The 23,984-nt window shown below is 33.6% G+C and overlaps 1 protein-coding gene across 1 annotated transcript in view; it reads right to left on the reverse strand.

The window, feature by feature from the left end:
• The window catches only part of LOC107363784 (inactive dipeptidyl peptidase 10), a 35,717-nt gene that overhangs the window by 3,026 nt on the left and 8,707 nt on the right, over positions 1 to 23,984 (reverse strand). Inside the window, exons 3-9 of the mRNA XM_015931053.3 lie at positions 22,567 to 22,751; positions 22,023 to 22,235; positions 7,442 to 7,562; positions 7,011 to 7,305; positions 5,043 to 5,169; positions 1,612 to 1,844; positions 217 to 621 (exon numbers count right to left, since the gene is read on the reverse strand). Of these exons, the coding sequence (XP_015786539.2) occupies positions 217 to 621; positions 1,612 to 1,844; positions 5,043 to 5,169; positions 7,011 to 7,305; positions 7,442 to 7,562; positions 22,023 to 22,235; positions 22,567 to 22,751 (1,579 nt within the window). The remainder of the gene's footprint in view (positions 1 to 216; positions 622 to 1,611; positions 1,845 to 5,042; positions 5,170 to 7,010; positions 7,306 to 7,441; positions 7,563 to 22,022; positions 22,236 to 22,566; positions 22,752 to 23,984) is intronic.

The following is a 23,984-nucleotide window of genomic DNA, read 5'->3' on the forward strand; positions in this document are numbered from 1 at the left end:
TGAACATTCAGCGAAGAACTGCAGAAATGCTTTCATAAATTATTCATAATATTGTATAATTACTCTCTGCTGAATCATGAGAAACTAGAGAGCAAATTATTTTACTTTTTGACTGGACAAAAGCTAAAAGACTAGGAAAGTCAAGTTAAACACATTTCGATTCATCAAAGGTTGACATTCATTTGTTGGTTCAAAATTACTTTGCAATGAACTTACAGTTTGACAATGATTGGATACTTGACGGTATCATCTTCATCAAGTCCAGGCGGGAGAAGCAGCCTTACTCGGCCAAAAATGTCTTCATCAATGGCCACTGTAAAGTATCTAGTTCTTGGCATTGCTCTTGAGTTGATCTGTTCCTCGAAACTTGGAAAAGTATTTAAAACTTCTTTAAGCTCATTTGTTTCCGTGTAACGCAACTCACTCCGAGGAATACCCGGTCCAAGGCACTCAAGTATAAAGTACTCTCCATAGGGAGAAAATTTGGCCAAATTGTGGGTGCAAGAAGGACTCAGATCACAAGAGAGACATTTAATGGTCCGTGGCTCAGGATGTTCAGTGTCGGTAATGGAAAATATGTGACGAACGGCAGGATTATCGGCAACTGTTGCCTGATAATATCTGTAATAAGCAAACAATAGAGTTGGAAAGAAAACATTTGAATTGGAAATTTATTCGAAGAATCATGAAAAGTCATTATCAATCTCTTTATTCATTTGCATAGAAAATCGAGTTTCTCATGAAAATAATCTTGCTCTGAAAGAGACAACACAAGAACAAGAGTTTACAAAGGATTGATTATCGAGTAAACAATGGAACATTGAATGAATACAAATTGATTTGATGATAAACTGATTTAATGAACTTTTCCCAACTACAACTGCATCAATTAAACATCAACATTCCCAAATAATATCAACTTAATTTTTCGCTCTTCTCTTTTCATCCTCTTTCAACAATCTCATCAATTGTAATCGATTTCATCTCTTTTAACCTTTACCAAAGCTGTTCATCATCTTGAAGCGCAACTCAATCCCTGGTCATTCCCTGATAATAGTAATGAATGTTTCTCAGAGTAAAACTAAATGATACAAGTTCACTTGAGAATAGACGAAATTGAATGGGAACAGCAAATTATCCCAATGAGACCGATAATTGAATTAGTGTAACACAAAAAAAGAAGAAAATGAAGTAACATCGAAATTGACCTCACAATTTGAAAATTTGACCCTTTTTGTTAACTCTTTTCTCTCTCAACCTTTCATTAAACCAACTTTCCATAATGATTCACCTCTTCAACTATAAATTATAAAAATATTGAGATGCTTTAACATTTAAAATAGCAGTAAAAGAGTTTAATTTGCATTTAAATTTCACTCAAAATCCTTTTCCACTCTAGAGTTTTGATTTTCTCAAGCGAGAAAAAATGAAAAGAAAAATGTTGAAAAAAAGTTTTCTGAAACGTTGCACTTTTCACTCGAGAATCAAGATTGAAACATTTTTAATTAATCAAAAAATGAGTTGCAAATTGTCGAGAGATTTGGTAATTTGAGATTTTGTGAAACTTTCATTTTCTCCAGCAAATGTTTTGTTCTGATATTTTCTACTTACAGGGTTCTTAAATCGGATCGATGAGTATACAGTTGAGTGACCACAAACTGTCCATGAGTTAAATGATAACGTTTATTGCCTTTACGAATAAACATGATAATGTGATCAAAGGTTCCATAGGAACCATCAGCAACAGGTAAAATGATGAAATAATATTCTTTATCGTTTGAAAATAATGGGCCACTTTTGATATCAAGCCATCCATGAGGAGTGTTCAAGTGTTCCTCCAACAACTGTGATAAAATGCAAATAATGTGCACAAGATTGAGCAAAGAGAGAAAAAAATAAATATATTTATCCATTCAAATTGTTGGGTTGAGAAGAAGGTAAAGTTTCTGTGCAAACAAGTTTTGCACAGTTGCGACTTGAGAAGCTTTTCTTTGCCCAGAAAAAGGAAGGAAATGGCGATTCTATTAATTGGATACAAAATGGGTTAAACAAGGGATTTTTCGTCTTCTATTGCATTCCCTGTTTGCTGAATAACAGGGAAGGAAAAAAACTAACACTAGTTATTATCATTATCATCAACATGAAAAATACTTTTATTGATTTAACAAGTATTTCTGTTTATCGGCTGTTTGCTTTTCCTCATCATTTTGTGTTGTACTTTTCTCATTATTGTGAGTTTACATTTTTATTAGCAATAATGTTAGATTTATGGCCAAGAAATTGATCATGTTTTATGAGTTTTCCTGTGTCTACAGATTTTTCCATTCCAAACATTTTGTTAACCAATTTTTCATTCTTTCCTCGAGTTTTGTTTCACTTAATGTTCGCATTTTCTCGGTTTATTAATGTAAATATTTTGGCACAGATTTGGATCTTTAGTTTGAAACTACATTTTCCTGTTGATGGAACCTTTTATTCAATGTTTCTAAGACGTTGAGTTGACTTGCGAATTAGTTTATCAGATTAAGATTGGGTTTCGGGAAATGCTGAAAGCTCTTATGGAAACAGAGCAATGTTAATACCATTAGAACCTTCATTCCCTTTATGCTATCAAATCTCACATTGGATGTTATCTTTACAAAGGAATGAGCAACATGGAATGATGGCTGAAACTTAGAATTTTTTTCTCAAGAATCGGTTGAAATTTCGACATTCACCAACATCATGTTACATGATATCTGGAAGCTATTCTTATTGAACGAATTTTTCATTTTTTTAAGATTTTAAATTTTTCATCTAAATCTCATTTGATCTAAACAAGGAAAAGTGAAAACTGATTTTAAGTGTTAATCAAATTCGAAAGAGGTTAAACTCGAAAAAGTATTTGAAGAAAAGACGGCAACACATGGAATACTGAAAAGTTCAAGTTAATGATTGAACAATGAGGTGAATAAGGTTGATAGTAACCTATGGGCAAAAAGTTTGAGACAAATATACAAATCACTTGTAAAGCTTTTTCTTTATAATCCGATTAGCTAGAGCGCCGAAACTTTCAGGAGACTGAGAAGGAGGTTCAGTTCATCTACAATCAGAAATTCAAGATCATCGAACATTCTGATCATTTTAAATTAATCATTAACTCTTGCGACAATTGAATGATTTCTTGCCTCTCTGCATAAGAAAAAAATATTGGAAAAAATCAATTAACTTTAAGATCCATTTATTCAGAGGTTATATAATATTTAAAGCTTTTTTAACATGCTAACGCTTGCAACACAATATGACCTATCAAAATCTTTAATTTCGATCATGATATTATGCCTAAGACGACAATAATTTAATCTAACAAATCAGAAAAAATTTAAAAATTCAACTTCAATCACCGCATAAGAGTGCCAAAAATATAAAATTTAAATCAAATGGTGCTATGTATAGTAGGTCATTATATATCAAATTAAACAGCAAGAGTTGTTTAATCTTTGATCGTTTGAAGTGAAAAGTTAAGAAGATTTTTGAAAAAGATACGAGCAATTAAACATTTGTCTCAAACTTTCTGCCCATAGGTTACGTGAGATAAATACATTCTCAAGAGTAATCAATGAAGCATTATACTCAATCCAAGTGACCAAAAAAAGTTGAAGGTGCAATAGAGAAGGGAAAAGTTTCCAAGTTGAAAGAAAATTATAAAGATAATCCATTTTATTCCCTTTTTTAGACTCGTCTTCAAGAATCTTTCCTGGCAAAGATACACACAAAATAGCTATAAAAATATCATTGGCAATGTTATCATGAAAGAACAGGGAAGACAGAAAAAAATGTTAATGTTAGTTTGATGTTAAGACTCCATTGCAACAATTTTACAAATGATGTCATGACTGTAATAAGATAATCATTTTGCAACTTTTCATTAATGACATTTCGAGTTGGATAAATGATTATCTCTTAATTTCACCCATTTCATGTCGAACCTTTCAATCTGTTTGATATCATTACGTCGTGATTCGATAAGCTTGCAATTATTATTTGTCAATTGTAATGATACTTGAAATAATTGCTAACGAAAATTGAATGCTCGCCAAGAGAATGAAGGAAAATTTCAATTTTCTCTGTTTATCATTTATCATATTATCTGTAATGAAATGATATTAGTTTGAACTTGTTCTTTCCTCATCATTTATATTAAACTGGGAAGGAAATCAAAATTACGGAAAATTGTTGTTTGGAGTGAAAAAATGGAAAGAAGGGAAAAAAGAGTTTCGCATTTAATATGGAAGAGTGAGTTGCAGAACTGAATGTCTTTATCTGAAAGTATTCTTGGAAAATGTTATTTTCTATTTTTATCATCTTCATGTTATAAATCATCATCGTTTGTCTTCGTTTAAGATATTCACAAACTCGAAAGTGAGTCAAGATGAAATATCGAAAACTCGGTTCGTGTTATTCATTACTGATGCTGTAAAAGATGTAAATTAATTTCATGATGTTTCTTGGAAGAGATCAATCATTCAATTAAGAAAACTCATTTTGAAATCATTTCATTTTTTGTTCAACTTTTAGGATTGTCTTTGCTAGTTTCAAGTTGAGTTGAGTTTTTGGAGATTTTTTTCTTTCGAATAATGAATAGCTTGTTGAGAATGCTGAATCGTATTAGAGGTGAGATTAAGAACTTTCAAGTTTATTCTTTAATGAAACGATCTAGTCAAGTGGTATCAAGTTCTGGGTTGATGGTTATGATGATGATATCATTACTGTTGTTGAGAAAAGGAAAGAATCAGGAAAGATTAAAGGAAGTTCAGTAACCATATAATCACACATCAATTGCTTCTTCTAATCCCTTTATTCCTCAATTCAAAAAGTAATCACATGTTTATTACTTTTCCCATTGAGGTAAAGATACGAATTAAATAGACGATTATTTGGTGAAAAAAAGGACAATCTTCTCATGGAAAGTAATACAATTTGATGGCAATTTAATCTGAAAAATTTAAACTTTTCGAAACAAAGTTCGGAATTTTGGGTTTTCGAGAAAAAATAATACAAACCATTTCGCAGTGCCAATCAGTTTCCTCTTCACAGAGTGTAACCACTGAATAGTTTTGAGGTCGCTTCAGCCAAACCACTGCAATCTTATTAGCCCCGATCCAGTTAACCGTTTTGATATAATACTCTCTATGAGGTCATAAAAGGTGCAAAAAATAGGATTGCATGAGAATAAAAAAGTCGAAAAAGTCGAGTGAAGCAAAAAAGGATTGAGAAAAGAAAAAAAGCAAATTCTATTCTAATGATGAACAAGATAATATTTCAATCGATAAAACTAAACTAATTCAGTCTTTCTTTGAGTATGCATTTTGTGAGGGAATAAGGATGATGATGAAGATAATGATGATGGATAAAGCCAATCAAGAGATTTTCTATTTCATGATACAACCTGAGAAGATGAAATGCTTTGAAAAAAGTCAATCTCTTTTATGATCTCAAAATGCAACTCATTTTGGTTGCAAGATTCAAAGGAATCCATTTATTCTTCAAACAGATTATTGAGTTTGAAGTTTGAGACAAACATAGACATTGATTGATTCAAAGGTTATGGATAAAAATATGAACGTAATCTACAGTTGGGCGGGAAATTCCACTAACGATTTAGTGCTCGATTCTAATTCAAATTCTGGATAAAATTTCTATGCAAAGAATCCATCAAATGTAAGGTGAAAATATTTCAGAATTGAATCGATAAACAAAAGTTGCAAAAAAGTTCCAACCTTGACTTTGCAGTCTGAATTTTTCGGCCAATTTTAACATTTTTTTCATTCATCTCATCATGAGGAGTCACTCAAGTACGAAGGTTTCCCTGATCGAACAATATCGAAAGAATATTTTTTCTACTAAAGATTACTGAGAAATAGATTAAAGAGCGAAAATGAGTTTCTAATGAATTTTGTTATGTACATTAGTTGTGAATAATGATGTATAAATTGCCAATTATCATTGACACTGCATCTGAGAAAGTCATTAGAACTGAAAAATTTTGAACCAGAAAAAATGTAAATTTCCATTATTCCATCCTTTCATCATGACAGTCTGAACTTATGAATATTAGAAACATCATTTTTCATGTTTTTAACCTCATTTCAGAAAATATGAAATAAAATTAATGCTCATCTTTCATCGGTACAAGAAATGGAAAAAAATGGTTCTTTGAAAATAATGTGCTTATCTACACTGGTTGACAAGTTTATAACCAGAATGAATTTAAAATCAATTTCCATGTAACTCATGATGAATGCCTACATCGGAACCAGAAAATGTTTCCCTATCATCAAATAGGTTAAGCTTAAGGTGCTTTTGCTGAGCATAAGAAGAAAATCGTTGAAGATGAAAATGTTGTCTTCAACATTTTCTTTCATTTCATTTCTTTTTAGTGACTAAAGATTGAAAAACTTACCATATTTTCCCAATTCATCCTCATCTATCAAGAGACTTCACATTCATTTCTCTTCTTTTTGTTTCTGCCTTTAAAACTTTTCCAATTATTCATTTTACTTGAATGAATTTCCTCATTATTTAGGTCTTTCTATCTTCTCTCTTCTCATCATGATTTTATTGCTATCATCAGATAAACTCAACAGAACAATTGATCAGTTGAGACGAAGATAAAGAAATGCCTCATGAAACTAATAGCAACAAATCAACATTTCAAGACAATTCGATATCAGCTCATTTTCCTATCATAATAAAATAATCTGAATAAAAGCTTCTGGGAATTGCAGTTGAAATAACTTTAAAACAACTCGACTGGAAACGAGCTTCAACTGCGCAATAATGAATGCGCAACCCTCGAAAGTTTCATCGATCGAGAAAATTGTTTGAGCCGAAAATTGTCCGATTTGTTGAAGCAGTTAATACCTCTGATGGGTGAGTTTCATGATTGAAATTGCTAATAGATTGATTTGCTTTTTTAAAAGAAACGGAATTCACTTTTCAATTTACGAATGGATTTGGGGAAAACTCACGCTGCTTCCAGTTGACTTGGAATGTGGACGTTTTTGATTTGAACAGATGCTGGACGAACAAGGGCGATTTTCAGTGTAACAATCGGATTGTTGCGACCAGGCTTTGGGTATGGATAGTTGATTATCTTTGGATAGGAAAGTGGACCCGAAGTTGAAAATTCATCACTTAAATTGTATGGAGATCCATAAATAACGATTGGCATTTGATCAACTGCCGTATTATCAAACGATGCAAAACAAAACTTGGTGCCGTCTTCATTCCACCAAAGTGCTTTATAATCGCGAAGAACAAATTCTGTAGATAATGTTACGGATAAAAATGTCAAATCGATTTCCACATTGCATTTGCATTTTCAACAGAACTCACGTTCAATCGAAAAAATATGTTTTTGTATATTCAGGAATGTTTAGTCTGCATCAAAGTTGCTTACCTTCATACATAACATCTGGAACTCCATTGTAAATGTTACCATCTTTCCCTGTGTGCGTTACTTGAATTGGCTTGGAGCTAAACTTTGGAAATAAAATTATGTCTTTTTTGTGTATCAATACCTAATATGGAAAGAGAATTAGCAAGATTTCAGTTTATTGTTAGACATAAAGTTTTGGCGAATTCCAGAGCAATTGGCAAAGTTTGATTAATTGGCTTCAATCATGAAAATTGTATGCCAAATGTTTTGTTAACGCAGACAGCATACACTGTAAGTTTCGATTTCAAGCTCGATTTCGCTATAGATTTGGTGATGACTGAAAATTTGTTACAAGCCGCTTTCCATTCATAGATTTTAATAGATGCCTAGTTTTGTCCTCAAATCTTTCATGATAAATTCTAACTTGGAAAAGAACCTTCAAACTTGAAAATTGTTTCATTTGTTGATGTTATTATCATCGGTCAGACCAGCCGTTTTTAGATAAAAAGTCAATTTGATGTGGAAAAAGGTTCGAACAGCAATTGAAAACTTGATTTGATTGCTTCCTCTTTTTCCAGCAACATAAAGTAAAACCTTTAATCTTGTTTCTTCGTTCACCTCTGAATTTTTCCTGCTTTTCCTTATCAATCTTGTCTTTTACTGAAACCTTCTTTTTACCTTCACCTTTTCATTCACCTGCAAATAAGACTCGAGTTTTATTAAATTGCATCTCTTAGTTTCATCACTTTGGTTCCTTGGTGACTTTACAAGTACAAATAACTTTTATTCGCTTCTGTCCAATAAACTAAATACATTGACCAAATACATAAGCTAGCTTAATGTCAGCATAGAAAATCTCATTCTATCATTGAGCAGGGAACATGCATTGAAAGATAAGAAAGTTTCCTCTAAGAACTTTGCTAATCCTCACAGTTTTGAAAACCTTAATTTTCCATACAATTCTCTGTTCTATAGACAACTGATCAACTGCTCGATAAATGATTAATTGCAATCAAATTGTTCGTTAATTGAGATGCAGCTTTAATCATCAAGAATATTGAAACAATCAAATGGTGAAAATGAAAGAGTTTGAACAAGCAATTTCCTTGGTCATAAAACGTTTCATCAAGATTGCAATAACTTGGTATAATGGTGAAACAATAAACAACATTTAGTCTTGTCATAAGTTGGAGAAACATTTATCTTGATTGTTTCCTTCCAATGTTCAGTGTCGGTAAAATATTGTTCACAAGAGTTGCACAGCTAAAGAGTCGAGAATGGGATAAAAGTGCATCATCAATTATGTTAATCAAATTGAGCTTTAGCTTTTGATGCTGACTCTTTCATCTTTCAACTTGATCACACTCTTTACAAGTGACAAAACTTTATCCATCTTTTTGTCAACCAACTCGACTCCAAAATTATTATTTAACGAAAAGCCAAGAAAAAGAAAATGTATAATTCAAATGTTTTGATTGTTTCACTTTGAGTTCCCTTTTTCCCCTCAACAAAACTCACAGAACATGAAAATTGACGATGAAAAACATTAAGCATGCAAAGTGAAAGAAAATAGTTTAGTAAATTGTTCAGCACTCTCGAGTTTCTGTTTTCAATTCAATTGTCAGTTTTGTTGAAAAAAGTGACTTACAGCTATTTAATATCTAAAGTTGAAATGAAATTGAATAGACAAAGAATAATGAAAGGTTTGTTTCGGAAGTAATCTGAGGGGAAGACTGCGAACTTGCTTTCACTACAAGTTTTGAGTTCGTATCTTGGATCACTAGAGATCTACACCTTTAACTTATATGAGTTTCTTGATATCTCCTAAGAGATGAAATACACAATTCATAAAGTAGGAATACTTTGAGTTTACTTGGAAATACTTTATTAAAATAATGGAACTGAATTGAATTTAAGTTGAATCTTGTAATTGAGAGATTTCTTAAGAAATACTGAATTGAACAATGTTAAAGAGGATATTACAAGAGTAATGAATGACTATGACAGTGAATGACTGTAAAGTAAAAATGAAATATTGAAAAATTAGGTTTTTATAACCTTCTTGAAACAAAAGAACAGAAATTGGAGGGAATTGAGAAAGAAGTGATTTTTCTCTGTCTAATTGTGTCTGGTTTTGGTGATTTTAACCAGTGACCAAATTTACTCTTATCAGTAATTAATACTGGTAAAGCTACAAGCTTTTTACCCATTACCAATATGTCTTGAGACATATATCTCCTAAGAGATTGTACCTTTGACAATGCAAAGGGATTAAAGAGAGGTGAAAAACAGTTGAAAATGAAGATAAAAAAGAAAGTGATTTTTCCATCTCTTACTTTTGTGCACTTAATTTTCACTCTTAATTTTGGTCAATTCTTTAACCAGAATTGTGGTTAAATTTACATGGTTTTAGAGGCTTTGGACGAGATTATCTTTCAGGATTTGGACATTTGAGAAGGCATTATTTTCAGGGTTTACATAGTTTTCAAGAACTGATTTTGAATATTGGTTAAACAATGAATGTAAGAATTGAATTTAACTGAATTAAAATATTGCTTGAGCAATTAGTTTGAATGAATTGAAACAATTGAAGGTAAATTGAATTGAAAAAGGAATGAATCTCGAGATTCGAATGAATAACAGAAAGGAATTGAATGAATTAACTAAGTTAACTTTTTCTACCCTTCACTTCCCTGAATTTAAGACCATGAAATCTTAGTGAATTCAGGTTTATTAGTTTCTGTTGGATGAATTAGACTCTCGAGATGAAGACCTTTGTCTGGTTGGATAAAATATGTGAGAGCGGACTTGAGAGGAATGAATAGGACGATGGTAAATTGTTGTTGTTGATGATCCTGAAGATCCTGTGGAAGTAAATGAATTCCTTGAATCCTGGGACATTCTTGATGAATTAGATTCAGGCATATCCTTTGCTCTGAGGTTTCTCCATGGACTTGGTGGAATCGGATAGGGAATGACTTTGCCTTGTGCATAATTGACTGGTCTTTCAGCTGAGGAAGTTAAATCTGTTGTAGATGAAGAAGTTGAAGAGGATCCTGAGGTTGAGGCGAATGATACCGGAGATGAATGAGGTGCAGTGGGTGAACTTGATGGAGTTCCTAACAAATCTGCTATGGCTGAGTAGATTGAAGATGGAGTTGATCGTTGATCAAACTCAATAACTGGAGGAGGAAAATCAGGGGAAGCTTCAGCTGAATTATGTCTTCGTTTCTTAGTAGAAGATGAAGAAGACAAAGGTGAAAAGTTTGAAGATATAGCTTGAGCTATGGATTGAGATGATGCTGGCAAAGTTGATTGTTGAGAGAGAGGAGGAGTACCAGTAGGAGTGTGAGGGGAAAGTATTCTTACAGAAGGTGAAGAAGGTTCATCGTCAGATAAATCAATTAGGGGAAAGTTTTGATTTTGAGGTCTAGGAGGAGATGGAGCTGGAGGATTGTATTCATAGGTAATGGAATCAATTGATGATGTTGAAGATGCAGATGAATGAACTGAATGTACGGAAACATTGCAGTCGCTGCCATAATTTGAATATTGTGATGAAGTTGGTGATGAGGCTGGAGAGACGCAGGGTGCTTTGAATGAAAGATCATTGTTTCTAAGGACATAAGCCCAATTAGATGGCCAACGAGCTTGATTGTTGCGAACTCGATTCTGATAAATTTGAAGAAGTTTTGCAACTTTCTTGTTACCACAAGTTCTTACAGCATTTTGATGATTTATTCCACCCCATTTTCTGCTTGATTCTTCTACTTCCTGCCAATATGCCATGTAAAGATTCATTGAGGTAATTGACTCAATAGCAGGAGAATGAGGTTCAGCTCGAAGAGTGAAACCAGGCAAGAGTAAGAAGGAAATTAGGGAAAGAGCGGCAGGAGAAGAGACATATGGAGAGAAATGTTGAGTTATTTCCCTGAATTTATGCTGAAGAGCATAAATTTCATCGTCGTGCAGATCTAAAGATCTCATAGCGTTTATCAATCCAGAGCCTACAATAGCAGTTGCTGTCAAAAGAAAAGCGAGAATCTGATCTCGTACAGAAATGAATGATTTTGCATTCTTTATATCTTTAGGTGTCAATCCATGATATTGAGTATCCATTTTATCAATGTCGTCATGACTGATTAGGGACTCATAGACGATGTTTCGATATCCATCGACAATTACGACCCAAACAGGTCGAGGGCGTAAAGCATCTCTTTTACCGTCAGCGGTCCATCCATCAATTCGGCAATAGGCCATGTGAATAGCAAAGGTAGTTTCAGGCGATGGATGAATCTCAATATTCTGCTTTATCAATTTTTCAGTGTTAGCTCGCAGAGGAGGCATATTGATAGCAGTCAAATGTTGAAATTCTCGAGTTGCCAAGTCAACTTTGTTCTTTCTATTGACGAGAGCTCGAGTATTAGAAGTGGAAGGGAAGATGTGTTCCATTCGGAAACCACGGAGTGAGGGAAAATTATGCTTTGCATATTCAAATAACTCTTTTTGGAGTTCAGGGGAAAGTCTGAGAATTGGATTGATTTTGATGAAAGGAGTGAGGCGATCTTCAGTCTCAGGGGCTACATGTTTTGTGAAAGGAGGATTAGATTTAGGAATTCCACCTCGTGCTACTTTGACCCATTCTTCCGAATCAGTGAGAAGGTAAAAAGGAACTTGGGACCAGGTAATAGTGTGGGGTCTAGGTTTAATGACGAGGGGATCAATTTTCTTGCCCATTATTGGTTCTAAACCAATAACATGTTGAATCCAGTGTTCACCTTCGGATAAAGGATGAGTTGGATCATAGGTTTGCTTTTTAGCATCCCAAAAACCTAAGGAAAATTGAGCAAGTGATCTGATAGCAACGGGACTTAAGAGGGGATCATTAGGATTTTCATCCTTAAGATGGGATAGGCAAGCCCAGAGATTCATTTTCTCGTACCATTGATTATCATGGCTACGATGATTTTCAGGAAGATCAAAGTTTCCTGTCTGAAGATGAGTAGGTAAAAAGTTTGCTAAACTTTTTGGAGCTTTCTTTAGCTCTTCTTTTTTCTGAGTAGGAACTGAAGTTGTTTCGAAAACAAACTTGAAATAAAATTGTTCACTGAACAATCCAAGTCTACATTTCGGTTCATGTTCGAGGAATGAATCTAAGGGTAAATTGGCGATACAGTGAGTTCGTCTGCATCTAAATGTGGTTTTATTATAAATTTCGAGGGTTTGTTTGTTTGCAAGGATTTGAAAGAAAGGGTAATCATCTTTCTGGGAATGGAATTTGATGCATTGTGGCAGAATGCAGAGAAATTGTTCAGGATGAGAAATAGGAAGTAAGCCTAGTATTTCGACAAGATTTTTCAGCCATCCAACGCAACCTAAGCAGTAGCATTTTCGGCATGACCTACACTCTCGAGGATTGAGTGCAAATTGTTCACAAAAGTGACATCTAACCTGTTCTGCAATTGAGTCAAATTCTGGGTTGTTAATATGAGCTCGAACTATTCCGTGCGGAATTGTAGGAAGCTGCATCGTTTTGATGGATTCATCATGAAAAACATTATCAAACAATTTGTATCTCATAAATCTATCAAAATCATGTCGAATTACTGAGAAAGTTTTAGCTTTGGCTTTGACAATTTGTTTGATTTCATTAAATCTTTCATCAGATACAAAATCAGGAAGAGGGGCAGTTGGTAAGGGTGCTGGATATTGATTTTTGGCAAAAGGATAATCGGAAGGTTTAAGGTATCTATTGGGCCATATTTTTCTAGTTAGATTTATTTTTGGAGGGACAATAGTGGGTTTAAATGGAGTTTTCATATGAAGATTCGGAAGATGTTGAGAATCAAAGTGAGAGGAATTACTTATCTGTACAAGAGCATTATTCGGATTGGATTGGTTTGAATGATTAGCTTCATCAGAATTTGATTTGGAATTTCCCATCAGAGAATCATGAATGATCTTTCGGACTTCCATCTTGGCAGTTCCTGCTGGAAATTTTTGAACATTCATTTGTCCATCTTTCTTTGTTACCAAATGGACTGAGTCTTGAAATAATTGTTCTTCACGAACTGAATTTTGAGTTGAGGTTCTTCGCGAATCTCGAAATCTTGCATATTCTGAATCAGGCTTTGGTTGTTGGCTAGTCTTCACGACTTGTTCCTTAATTTCAATGGCAGTGGGATTGTTGACAAATTGTTTCATCGGAATCTTTCCTTTCTTAGAAACTTTTGAACTGTTCTCAGGGTCCCAATTGAACGGAGGCTCTTGATAAGTTTGATGCGAAAGAGTTTCAGGAAAAACTGTTGAAGGTGATCGAGGTTTACGACTCAATCTAACAGCATCAGTCTCGTCATCGGTTGAGTCTTCACTCAAAACGTTTGATTTAAAATCATAATTATCTTTGTTATACTTTTTGTTCAATGGTGGAGGCGGTGGAAGCATTTGATTTCCAGAGTCTAATGAGGGTAATGATGAGGAACCTTTAATGATTATTGAGCGGTGAACTCTTCGATGGTCAGTTGATGGTTCACTTTCAGTGACCGATGAGGGAGGACGAGGCACATAAATTTGCACAGATGGATCATCACTGAATCTTGCTGGCACTAAGTCTGAGTCAGGGAACTTGTTTAGCGGAACTGGCGATGGTGATCTAATTCGATCAACTCGAATATGAGGTGTTGGTACACGAATTGTTTCACCGGAGGGAAGGATTCGTTCGATGATTGTTTTCTTTGCTGGCTGCATGATTAAACTGGATATTGTTTGAACAATGGTAAAAATTTGAAGAGAACTGGAAAGTTTGAGATTGATTTGAATTGAACAGAAGGAGTTGGAATTGAAACTTTGGAAAGATTTTTGAATAGTTTTTAAGAACTGAAGGAATGAGGGCCAAGTGAAAGGTTTGATGATTAAAAGAACTGAATAATTGTTGAATTTGAATTGAAAATTTTGAATAGTTTGAAATAACTGCAAAGATGAATATCCTTTAAGGGATGAATTGTTGGAAACAAGTGAAAGGTTGTTGAGATAATTTGCAAATGCAAAGAAGTCACAATTTGGTGAAAATAACTGAGTCAAATGAGACAGGTAAAAGGGTAATAAAGTGGTCAAGGTAAACTTGAAATTCCACAAAAACAAAGGATTAAGGTAAGTAGAGTTGAAAGTTGAAATGAAACTTAGAAGAAATTTTGTGGTCAGATTAGTGAAGGTAAAGTAAAGTAAAAAGAACTTTGAAAAATTTTCAATGATAAAGCTTGAGCTTTGTTGAAGATGTCTTATGAGAGACGAAATTAAAAGTGAGGGATCGAAAGATTCTATTGTCTTAACTTTGGTAACATTGGTACCAGAGGGGAAAAATTTTTCTCTCCCTTGATTAGTAAGTTCAACCTGATTGGTTAATAATTTGGTTGAGTTACAGTTTAAGACTGGTAAGGGTTTGATATCTTTCTCAGGCTTTGACTTTGCCGGTGACTTATCTTCATAACAAAGATATAACACATAAGTGTTGGCGCCTAAATTCTGCCTTTTTGTCTGGGATCTAGTTTGCCTTTTGTTATCATTTGAATGATTAATCAATTTTTTACTTTGCTTTAAAATTTCTCTATCTGCAGAAAGATATTTTCTTTTGATTTTAGGCTTTTTAGCAGTAATTGGGAACTCTTTTTCAATATAATTTGAATTATCAGAAAAAGATGAAGAGTTTGAATTTGAATGATTTGAAGGATTTTGGTCAATATTTGAATCTGAAAAGCTTTCATCTGAATTGTTTGAATCTAATATCTCTTGAGAGATTGGCTTAGAAAAAGCATTTTGATTAATTGTATTGTTTGAGTTAACTTTTGAAGATACATTTGTTTTACTTTTGGCTAATTTAGATATATCTTTAGATATGGTTTTCTGACTTAAATTTGAATCGGAATCTGAAGGAGTTTGATTAGTTTGAGAGTCTGAAGGATTTGTTAGAAATTTGTTTAAGTTGAAATCATTTTTAGAAATGATTAAAGGAGAATCTGATTGTTCTGAGTTTGTTGAAATATCTGATTGTTGAGAATCATTTTGAATTGAATTTAAATCTAAATCTGAATTTGAATCGGAATCTAAGTTTTGAGAAGTAATATCACTTGAGTGATCAATGAAATCATCTAAATGATTAGTTAATTCTGTATCTGAATCTAAGTTTGGTAAGTTGAAATTTTCTGGCTCTAAATAAGTATCTGGGTTGAAGAATTGTTCCTTGAGTCTTTTCATTCTTTCATCTAAATCTCCTCGGTAAAGTTTTGTGTTAGACACATTAGTACTAAATAGACCTAAATCAGTAGTTTCAAGCAATAAAAGAGATCCTTTTTGTAATCCACAAACTAAGTATGGACCATGATATTTTTCTCTAAATTTCTTAGCTAATTTCGGGTCAACTGATTCATTTTTAACGAAAACAAAATCGCCTAAGCGATATGGAGATGATTTATGGAGAGATTTAGTTCTGTTAATCTGATAGAGTTGTTGAGAATGCAATCTGGCACAAGCTAATTTTCTGGCTTGGGCAACATTAAAATAATTTTCATCAGGAAAATCTAATAGATTATCTAAAGGCTTTCTAGGATGTCGTCCAAAAACTAGAAAATAGGGAGAAAAACGAGTTATCTTGTGAACTGAAGTGTTTATCGCAAATACTGAGGCTTCGAGGGTATTTTTCAGGTTTTTAGTTGAATTTGCAATCACATAAGATCTAAGTCTTTCGGCAATTGTACGATTACATCGTTCAACGATACCTTGAGACTGTGGATGGTAGGGATTGGATTTTTCATGTTTAACTCCATGTTCCTTGAGGAACTCATGAACTGCTTCACTTGTGAAGTTAGTTCCTTGATCAGTTTGGATTACCTTTGGAAATCCATAGGTCTGAAAGAGTGATTTTAACAATGATATAACTGTAGATGCAGTTTGATTGTTAGTCAATTTAGCAACAACATATCTCGAAAGAATGTCAACCAATACAATTATATACTTTTTCACCTGATTAACTACGATAGGACCTTGAACATCTAATTCAAATCTTTCAAAGATTTCTTTGGGAATAGGTTTAGTGGAAGGGTCTACGTAGATGATGTTGGAGGGTTTTGCAATTTGACAAACTATGCAATTGTCGCAAAGTTGTTTCACCAGGTCTTGTAAATATTGACACCAGAATCTTCTTGAAATCTGCAAGTAAGTTTTTTCCGGGCCAAAATGTCCACCTAAGGGGCTCTCATGCTCATAGGCAAAGATATCTTTAAGGAGTTGAGAGTCGATAACAAGTCTTGAACCAAATGGTGTATTGATGTCTTTCCTGTAAAGTAAGCCATCTCTAATCACATAGCGTTTAAGCGCTATTGTATCGTTAGAGCGATAAAGTTCAATAACTTTTTGGATATCTGGATTGTTGGCTTGAGTAGTTCGGACTTTTTCTTTCCATTTGCTAATTTCAGATGCAGTGGGATTATCAGAAGTTTTGATATGGTTAGTTTCAGAACTAATTGAGTAAGCGATAGCAGGAATATGATTTAAATCATTGAGTTGAGGAAGTTCATCTTGACATAAAGTGTTCAAACCAATATCGTATAAACGATTTTCAAAGGGATCAGCAATGTAATCAATTAAATAGATTCTGTCGAGGAATTCTTCCTCGGGATCAATAGTTTTCCTATGTGACCATGAATTTTGATAGCGAGAGAAACAATCAGGCGGATGAGTTGAACCTTTTTTGTAAACAACTTTAAAATTGAAGGTAGATAGCATAATAGACCAACGCTGTAATCTGGAATTTTTGAAATTGACTTTGGTAAGCTGGCAAAGAGCGTGATGGTCAGTCTCGATGAGAAATAACTCTCCTTCGAGGAAATGGGTAAACTTATTTACGCCAACAAAGATAGCTAAAAGCTCTTTTTCAGAGACAGAGTAATGTTTTTGATATTTTTGAAGTTTTTGAGAGTAAAAGGAAAGGGGAAGCCAATCTTTGACTTCTTCGATAGGAGTTTCAGGGTCATAAGAGGGGGAATTTCGATCTTCTTGTAAAAGTATGCCACCAACGGCATGATCAGATGCATCAGCAGAAAGTTTTCTTCTTAAATCGGGATCGAAATGGACAAGCATAGTTGTTGAAATGAGGGAATCTTTGAGGGTATCTAGGGCTTGTTTGTCTTCAGGTAAAATTCGGAATCTTTTTTCTTTAGAAATGAGACGATAGAGAGGAGCAGCTAAAGTTGAGAAATTAGGAATATAGCGGGAGAAGTAATTATAGCAACCAAGAATGCTTTGTAATTCTCGTACATTACGAGGATAAGGAAGGTTTTTCAAAGCTTCGACTTTCTTAGGGTCAGGTCTTATACCTTGTCCGGAAACAAGATGTCCTAAAAGAAGGATTTCTTCAAAACCAAAATGGCACTTTTCAAGTTTAACTTTTAAATTGAAATCTTGTAATCGATTGAGAACAAGTTTTGTGTTAGCAAGTAAATCGGGAAAATCCTTTCCAACGACAGGGACATCATCAAAATATCCAACGCATTTTTGATAAATAAGTCCATCCAGAACTTTATTCATCAATCTCTGGAAAATGAAAGGAGCACTGGTTGAGTTTGTTTTGGGCGAGTATCGATAATGTAATTGTTTTCAGCATTGTTATCAGCAAGGGTAGTAGTATCGAAAATTTGTTTAGTTTCTTCAGGGGTACAAAATCGGAAATAGAAAGTAGGATCAAGTGGAGCTGAGTCTGGAAATTCAGAGCAAGTGGTGTGATAATGATCTCCATCAGATTTAAGGGTAAAATAATAAAGATGAATGAAAGCATTTCCAATCAGGCAAACTGGTTCAAAGTTTTGGACGATGTGAATTCGAAACACTCGTGATTCTCTCATAGCTGGATGTTTAACAATAGCGTAGGCAAAACCTTGAGAGGTAACATATTGCTTTGCAGCAATTCCTTTTAATGATCTTGCGTAAGGAATAATATGAGCATTAAGTTCATCAGCAACACTAGCGTCAAGGGCTGATAATGTTGAGCCCGTATCAAGCAATACTCGGCCTTCTCGAACTAATTCTCGAGTAGGTTTGCAGAGCTTGAATGTGGCTTGCGGCATGTGACATAAGTCTGTCTCGCCTAATTTAGTTAGAAGCGGTACAGTAAGTGCTGAAGAAAGTGTCCAAAGAAGTCCTGGATTTCTCAAAGCATCAGCTTGAGGCTCAGGAGGAAGAGTATGAGCTAAATTTGAAGATGATGGAGTGGTGTTTGCAGGGGAAGTTGCACTTGGGGGTGCAGTAATTGCTCGGACATTGGGATTATTAGGAGTATTAGAATGATTTGAACGATAATTGGGATTATTTTGTGGTCGAGTCCTACATTGTTGAAGAGTATGTCCAGTTCGTTTACAATAGTTGCAAGTAATGGTATTTGAATTGGAAGTTTGAGGAGGGCGGTAAGGTTGGGGACGATTGGAGCTAGGATTTCTTGAATCAGGTTTACGAAGATAAGTATTAATATTAGAAGTTCGAGGGGGTTGTGAGGAATTAGTTTTATTTTTGTTAAAGTTTTTACTTTGTTCAGCCTCGAAATGTTTACGAATAAGTAAATTGGTAATCTTAGTGATATCATCATTAAGACCTAAGGTATTAATTTCATGAACAATGAAATGAGGAAGGTGATTAAAGAGTTCATGTTTAAAAACTTCATCTGAATAAGTTCCTACAGCTTTGGTGAGGGAAGATTTTAACTTTAACAAGAATGTATTGGGATGTTCAGAAAGGTTATAACGAAGTTGTCTTAGTTGGTATTGTGCAGAATACTGCATTGCTGGAGTTTTTAAAGCACTAATTAAAGCGTCTAAATACTCTTTATAGCCTGTGATGTTACTATCTAACGTATTAGCAACAGCTAATAGTTCATGGGCTAATGATTTTTTGAAACAACGTAATCTAGTTGAATCGTCAACATTCTCTTGAGCGAGTCGTTGTTTGGTATTGGTAATAAATTCAAAGACATCTTCGCCCTTTTTGAATTCAATAACTTGAGGATCTGGTTTCAGATTTGAAAGTGCATTCAGAAGGAATTGAGGATTTACTTGGGGTTCACTATGAGTAGAGTAAGGTGAAGGATGAAAGAGTGGAGGAGGTTGATTGTTCTGTTGGGCTATGGGATTGATATGAGCACCTAAGGTGTTCAAAATCTCTAAAAGCTTTCGCTGAGATTCAAGAGGGATAGGGATGGAACAAATATCTGCATAAGTTATGCGTAACATAGCCTCACGATCTCGACCTAATGTTCTTATTATGGTCTTTATCTCGTCTTCAGTGATTCCATTATGTCTACATTGAGTCATCCAATCAGGAATAGCAAATTGAGTAACTGTAGCGGTAGGAAGACATTCGATGTCATCATCAGTTAATGTTTCACCAACAGACAATAAGTGCGTTTTTATGCAATCGAAGAATCTTCGTCGAGCAAGACATGGAATAGGAACAAGAACATTCCAACCAGCGAGAGTTTGATTCATGGTTTCAAGATTCATTTCATAGACAATTGGTTCATCTGCTGCTACATTGAATCTTCTTCTTCTTTGAACGGCCATAGTGAATAAGTTGAATAATGAGTTGGAAGTAAATCAGGATATCACTTAAGTGATGGTAAAGATGAATGCGAGGAACTTGAAAAGTTTTGAGTTTAATATTGAAAGAGTTCAGAGAACTGGAGTTAGTTGTTTAAAGTTGCATGAATTAACTGGAATGGTTACAGTTGAATTTGAAGTTGAAATGGAGTTCAGTTTAGTTGAATTTGAAAGTTAATTTGGAAGTTGAAAGTTCAATTCAGTTGAGTTTTAATTGTTCTTGTTAATTGTTGAAGGATTGAAATAATAGAAGAGTAAATTGGAATTTACTTTGAAGTTTAAAGTTGAATTGAAGTTGAAAGTTAATTGAGTTCAGAGATATTCTTAAAGGAATTAGAGTTGAATGGTATTCTTTGAATTTGAATTGAATTAAATGGACAGAGTCCGGAATTGTGTGAGGATATTCTTAAAGGAATAAACTAGAAGAGACTTGAGTCAATTTTACCTTGAAAGAGTTATATGGAAATAACTATTGTGATCCTGATTATGAAGAGATTATGGAAAATCTTTGAATTAAATTTGAATTGAATTTGAAGAGATAGTTCTTAAGAACTGAATCAGGCACATAAAGGGCACGGCGAGTCCGATATTCTAGAGTTGAAGAATTAACACAAGGATAACCTTCAGAAAGGTCAAATTGAAACAGAGTCTTGGAAACACGCACAAATCGAAGGCACAGAACTTAGCAATCCTGCCGTGGTCGCCAAGTGAAAGGTTTGTTTCGGAAGTAATCTGAGGGGAAGACTGCGAACTTGCTTTCACTACAAGTTTTGAGTTCGTATCTTGGATCACTAGAGATCTACACCTTTAACTTATATGAGTTTCTTGATATCTCCTAAGAGATGAAATACACAATTCATAAAGTAGGAATACTTTGAGTTTACTTGGAAATACTTTATTAAAATAATGGAACTGAATTGAATTTAAGTTGAATCTTGTAATTGAGAGATTTCTTAAGAAATACTGAATTGAACAATGTTAAAGAGGATATTACAAGAGTAATGAATGACTATGACAGTGAATGACTGTAAAGTAAAAATGAAATATTGAAAAATTAGGTTTTTATAACCTTCTTGAAACAAAAGAACAGAAATTGGAGGGAATTGAGAAAGAAGTGATTTTTCTCTGTCTAATTGTGTCTGGTTTTGGTGATTTTAACCAGTGACCAAATTTACTCTTATCAGTAATTAATACTGGTAAAGCTACAAGCTTTTTACCCATTACCAATATGTCTTGAGACATATATCTCCTAAGAGATTGTACCTTTGACAATGCAAAGGTATTAAAGAGAGGTGAAAAACAGTTGAAAATGAAGATAAAAAAGAAAGTGATTTTTCCATCTCTTACTTTTGTGCACTTAATTTTCACTCTTAATTTTGGTCAATTCTTTAACCAGAATTGTGGTTAAATTTACATGGTTTTAGAGGCTTTGGACGAGATTATCTTTCAGGATTTGGACATTTGAGAAGGCATTATTTTCAGGGTTTACATAGTTTTCAAGAACTGATTTTGAATATTGGTTAAACAATGAATGTAAGAATTGAATTTAACTGAATTAAAATATTGCTTGAGCAATTAGTTTGAATGAATTGAAACAATTGAAGGTAAATTGAATTGAAAAAGGAATGAATCTCGAGATTCGAATGAATAACAGAAAGGAATTGAATGAATTAACTAAGTTAACTTTTTCTACCCTTCAATAAGATCAATAAATGAAACAAATGATTCAACGTTTGAAACTCAATACATGACGATTGAGCAGCAAAGAGAAGTTGGAAAAATGACATTTCGAGCTTTTCTTTTACTCTTGTCAAAATATTTGTAAACTCATCTTTCTCATATTAATAGTTTAAGCTCAAGACTAGGAAAATAATTAACGCTTTGCACAAATTACACAAATTGCTCTGATTTTGCAATTGAAACGTGAATTGTAGATGGAAATTATTTGCTTAAAAACAAAATCTTACCATTTGACTACCAGTGGGACCCCAATCAGCGTATTCAATTTGATGATCGTCTTCCAAACCTGGTGCTGTTAGCGAAGACATTACACTGTTCTTGGTATCGTAGACTTTGTATCGAGCTTTGAAGGAATGACTTGTCGTCTTTTTTACATCGTGAATCAATAGGACATATCTTTTATCGGATGATAAGCTAAATCGTTCAATTTTTAATTTACCCTGTCAGATGGATAAAATACAGAAAATAAGGTTAGATGGCGATGACTCTCAAGATTTTGTGTATAATTCTTTGCAAGTTTTAACTGATTTAGATCGAGACGTTAAGCTAACTTTTGCTGTCGCAAATGAAATTTTACATGACTAATATAATCGTATGGAGGAAGATCGATGGTTTAAATTTTGAGAGCTGACGCGTTGAGTATTTCGAAGAAGTTACGTTTTTGACTTGATGAAATTGAAATTAAACTATTATAAGACTAATTAGATTTTTATCTTTTCTATTAATTGAAAGACCATTAGTAGCTTTGAAAGCAATTAATTCGTCACTTACTAAACTTGCATTTGATGCTAAAATTGTTTTCCATTTTGTTGCAATATCATATATCATTAAACTCCCATCAGGATCTCGGTAAATTATCTTGCGACTTGAAATCCAAGTTAGATTATGTATTCTAGTTGTGAATCCATCAACTAAAACTTCTTCAAGAGGAAGCCGCTCTTTTTTTCCATCAACACCTGCATCGATAAATGAGAGAAAAAAGTGCTTAGAATATTGCTGAGAGTAAATGAGGGGTTTCATGTGCAAAAAATAAACTTGAGAGTAAGACATGAATCAACTCATTTCATCTTCTAAAGCATGAGATTATTCAGTGAGATTTTCTGTATCAATTTAAAACGAATTCACTTTGGATCTTTGATGCAAAATTTTTTATAATTCTTACACCAAAATATGTTTGCAACTGTCTTTGACATAACTGTCAAATATCCTTGACGAAAAACAGTATCAAAGATGATTTTAATTTTTCCAAAGGTTGTCAGCAAAATAACACTAGATTCTGAGATAATTAGACAGACATTTGAAGTCCGCTTTCTGAGACGCTAATAAATGTTTGTTAAAAGTTGATAACCCAAGCTGCCCAAAAGGTATGAGTGCTCAAGGACGTTCAATTAAGTTATGAGACAAGATTTGTTAGTCAATGTTTCTAACTGATCGAATCAGAATGGGAATTCAATTTTTATTCAGACTTGTTTCTCATCAATGAGTTTTCTTACATATAGCTTAAGATGCAAACTATTAGCCTCTAATTTTATCACTCACAGAGTGAACTTTAGCTTCTAAATCAAAATCAGGTTAAAAGTAAATTGAATTTGTACGACTCAAACAAGCAATTTCAATGTTTAAGGCAAATGACTAAACGACTTGAGATATAATTAGACGAAAAATCAGCGATTATTCTTTATTCAATTGGGTTGATATTCGTTATCTGATAGAGCCAATAGCATTTTGAACTTTGTTGAACTAACAAAATTGAATAAGTTGCATTGAGTTGTGATTGTTTAGCCTGAAGCAATAGAATACTTTTACGAAATAAGGCAAAATATATAGAATGAGTTAATGCATCGGGAGAATCAAGCAAAACTGAGCGAAAACAAGTTAACATTAAAAGATTAGCATTCGATGGAAGAAACAAGAGTGAAGAGTAAACACGATTTACATTCTCACCAAAATAATCTAATACGAATAATGCCTTTGCACCATGATTGGCTCAAGTTTCTTTCAACAAGAAACTCTATCCAAATTTATCCAAGAGAGTCTCTTCAATGAGAAGGGAATTTCTTCGTCGATTTGCATTATTATAATAATTTATAACGAATATGTTTGCCGATTTGGTCAACATAAAGATTTTGCTCCATAAGTCCATGCTGTACAATCATAACACAACTTTGCTTTTAATGAAACGACTAGTT

The sequence above is a fragment of the Tetranychus urticae genome, chromosome 2 (genome assembly GCF_039701765.1).
Source record: "Tetranychus urticae isolate SD_2017Ah chromosome 2, NJAU_TeUrti_SD_1.0, whole genome shotgun sequence".
NCBI lineage: Eukaryota > Metazoa > Arthropoda > Arachnida > Trombidiformes > Tetranychidae > Tetranychus > Tetranychus urticae.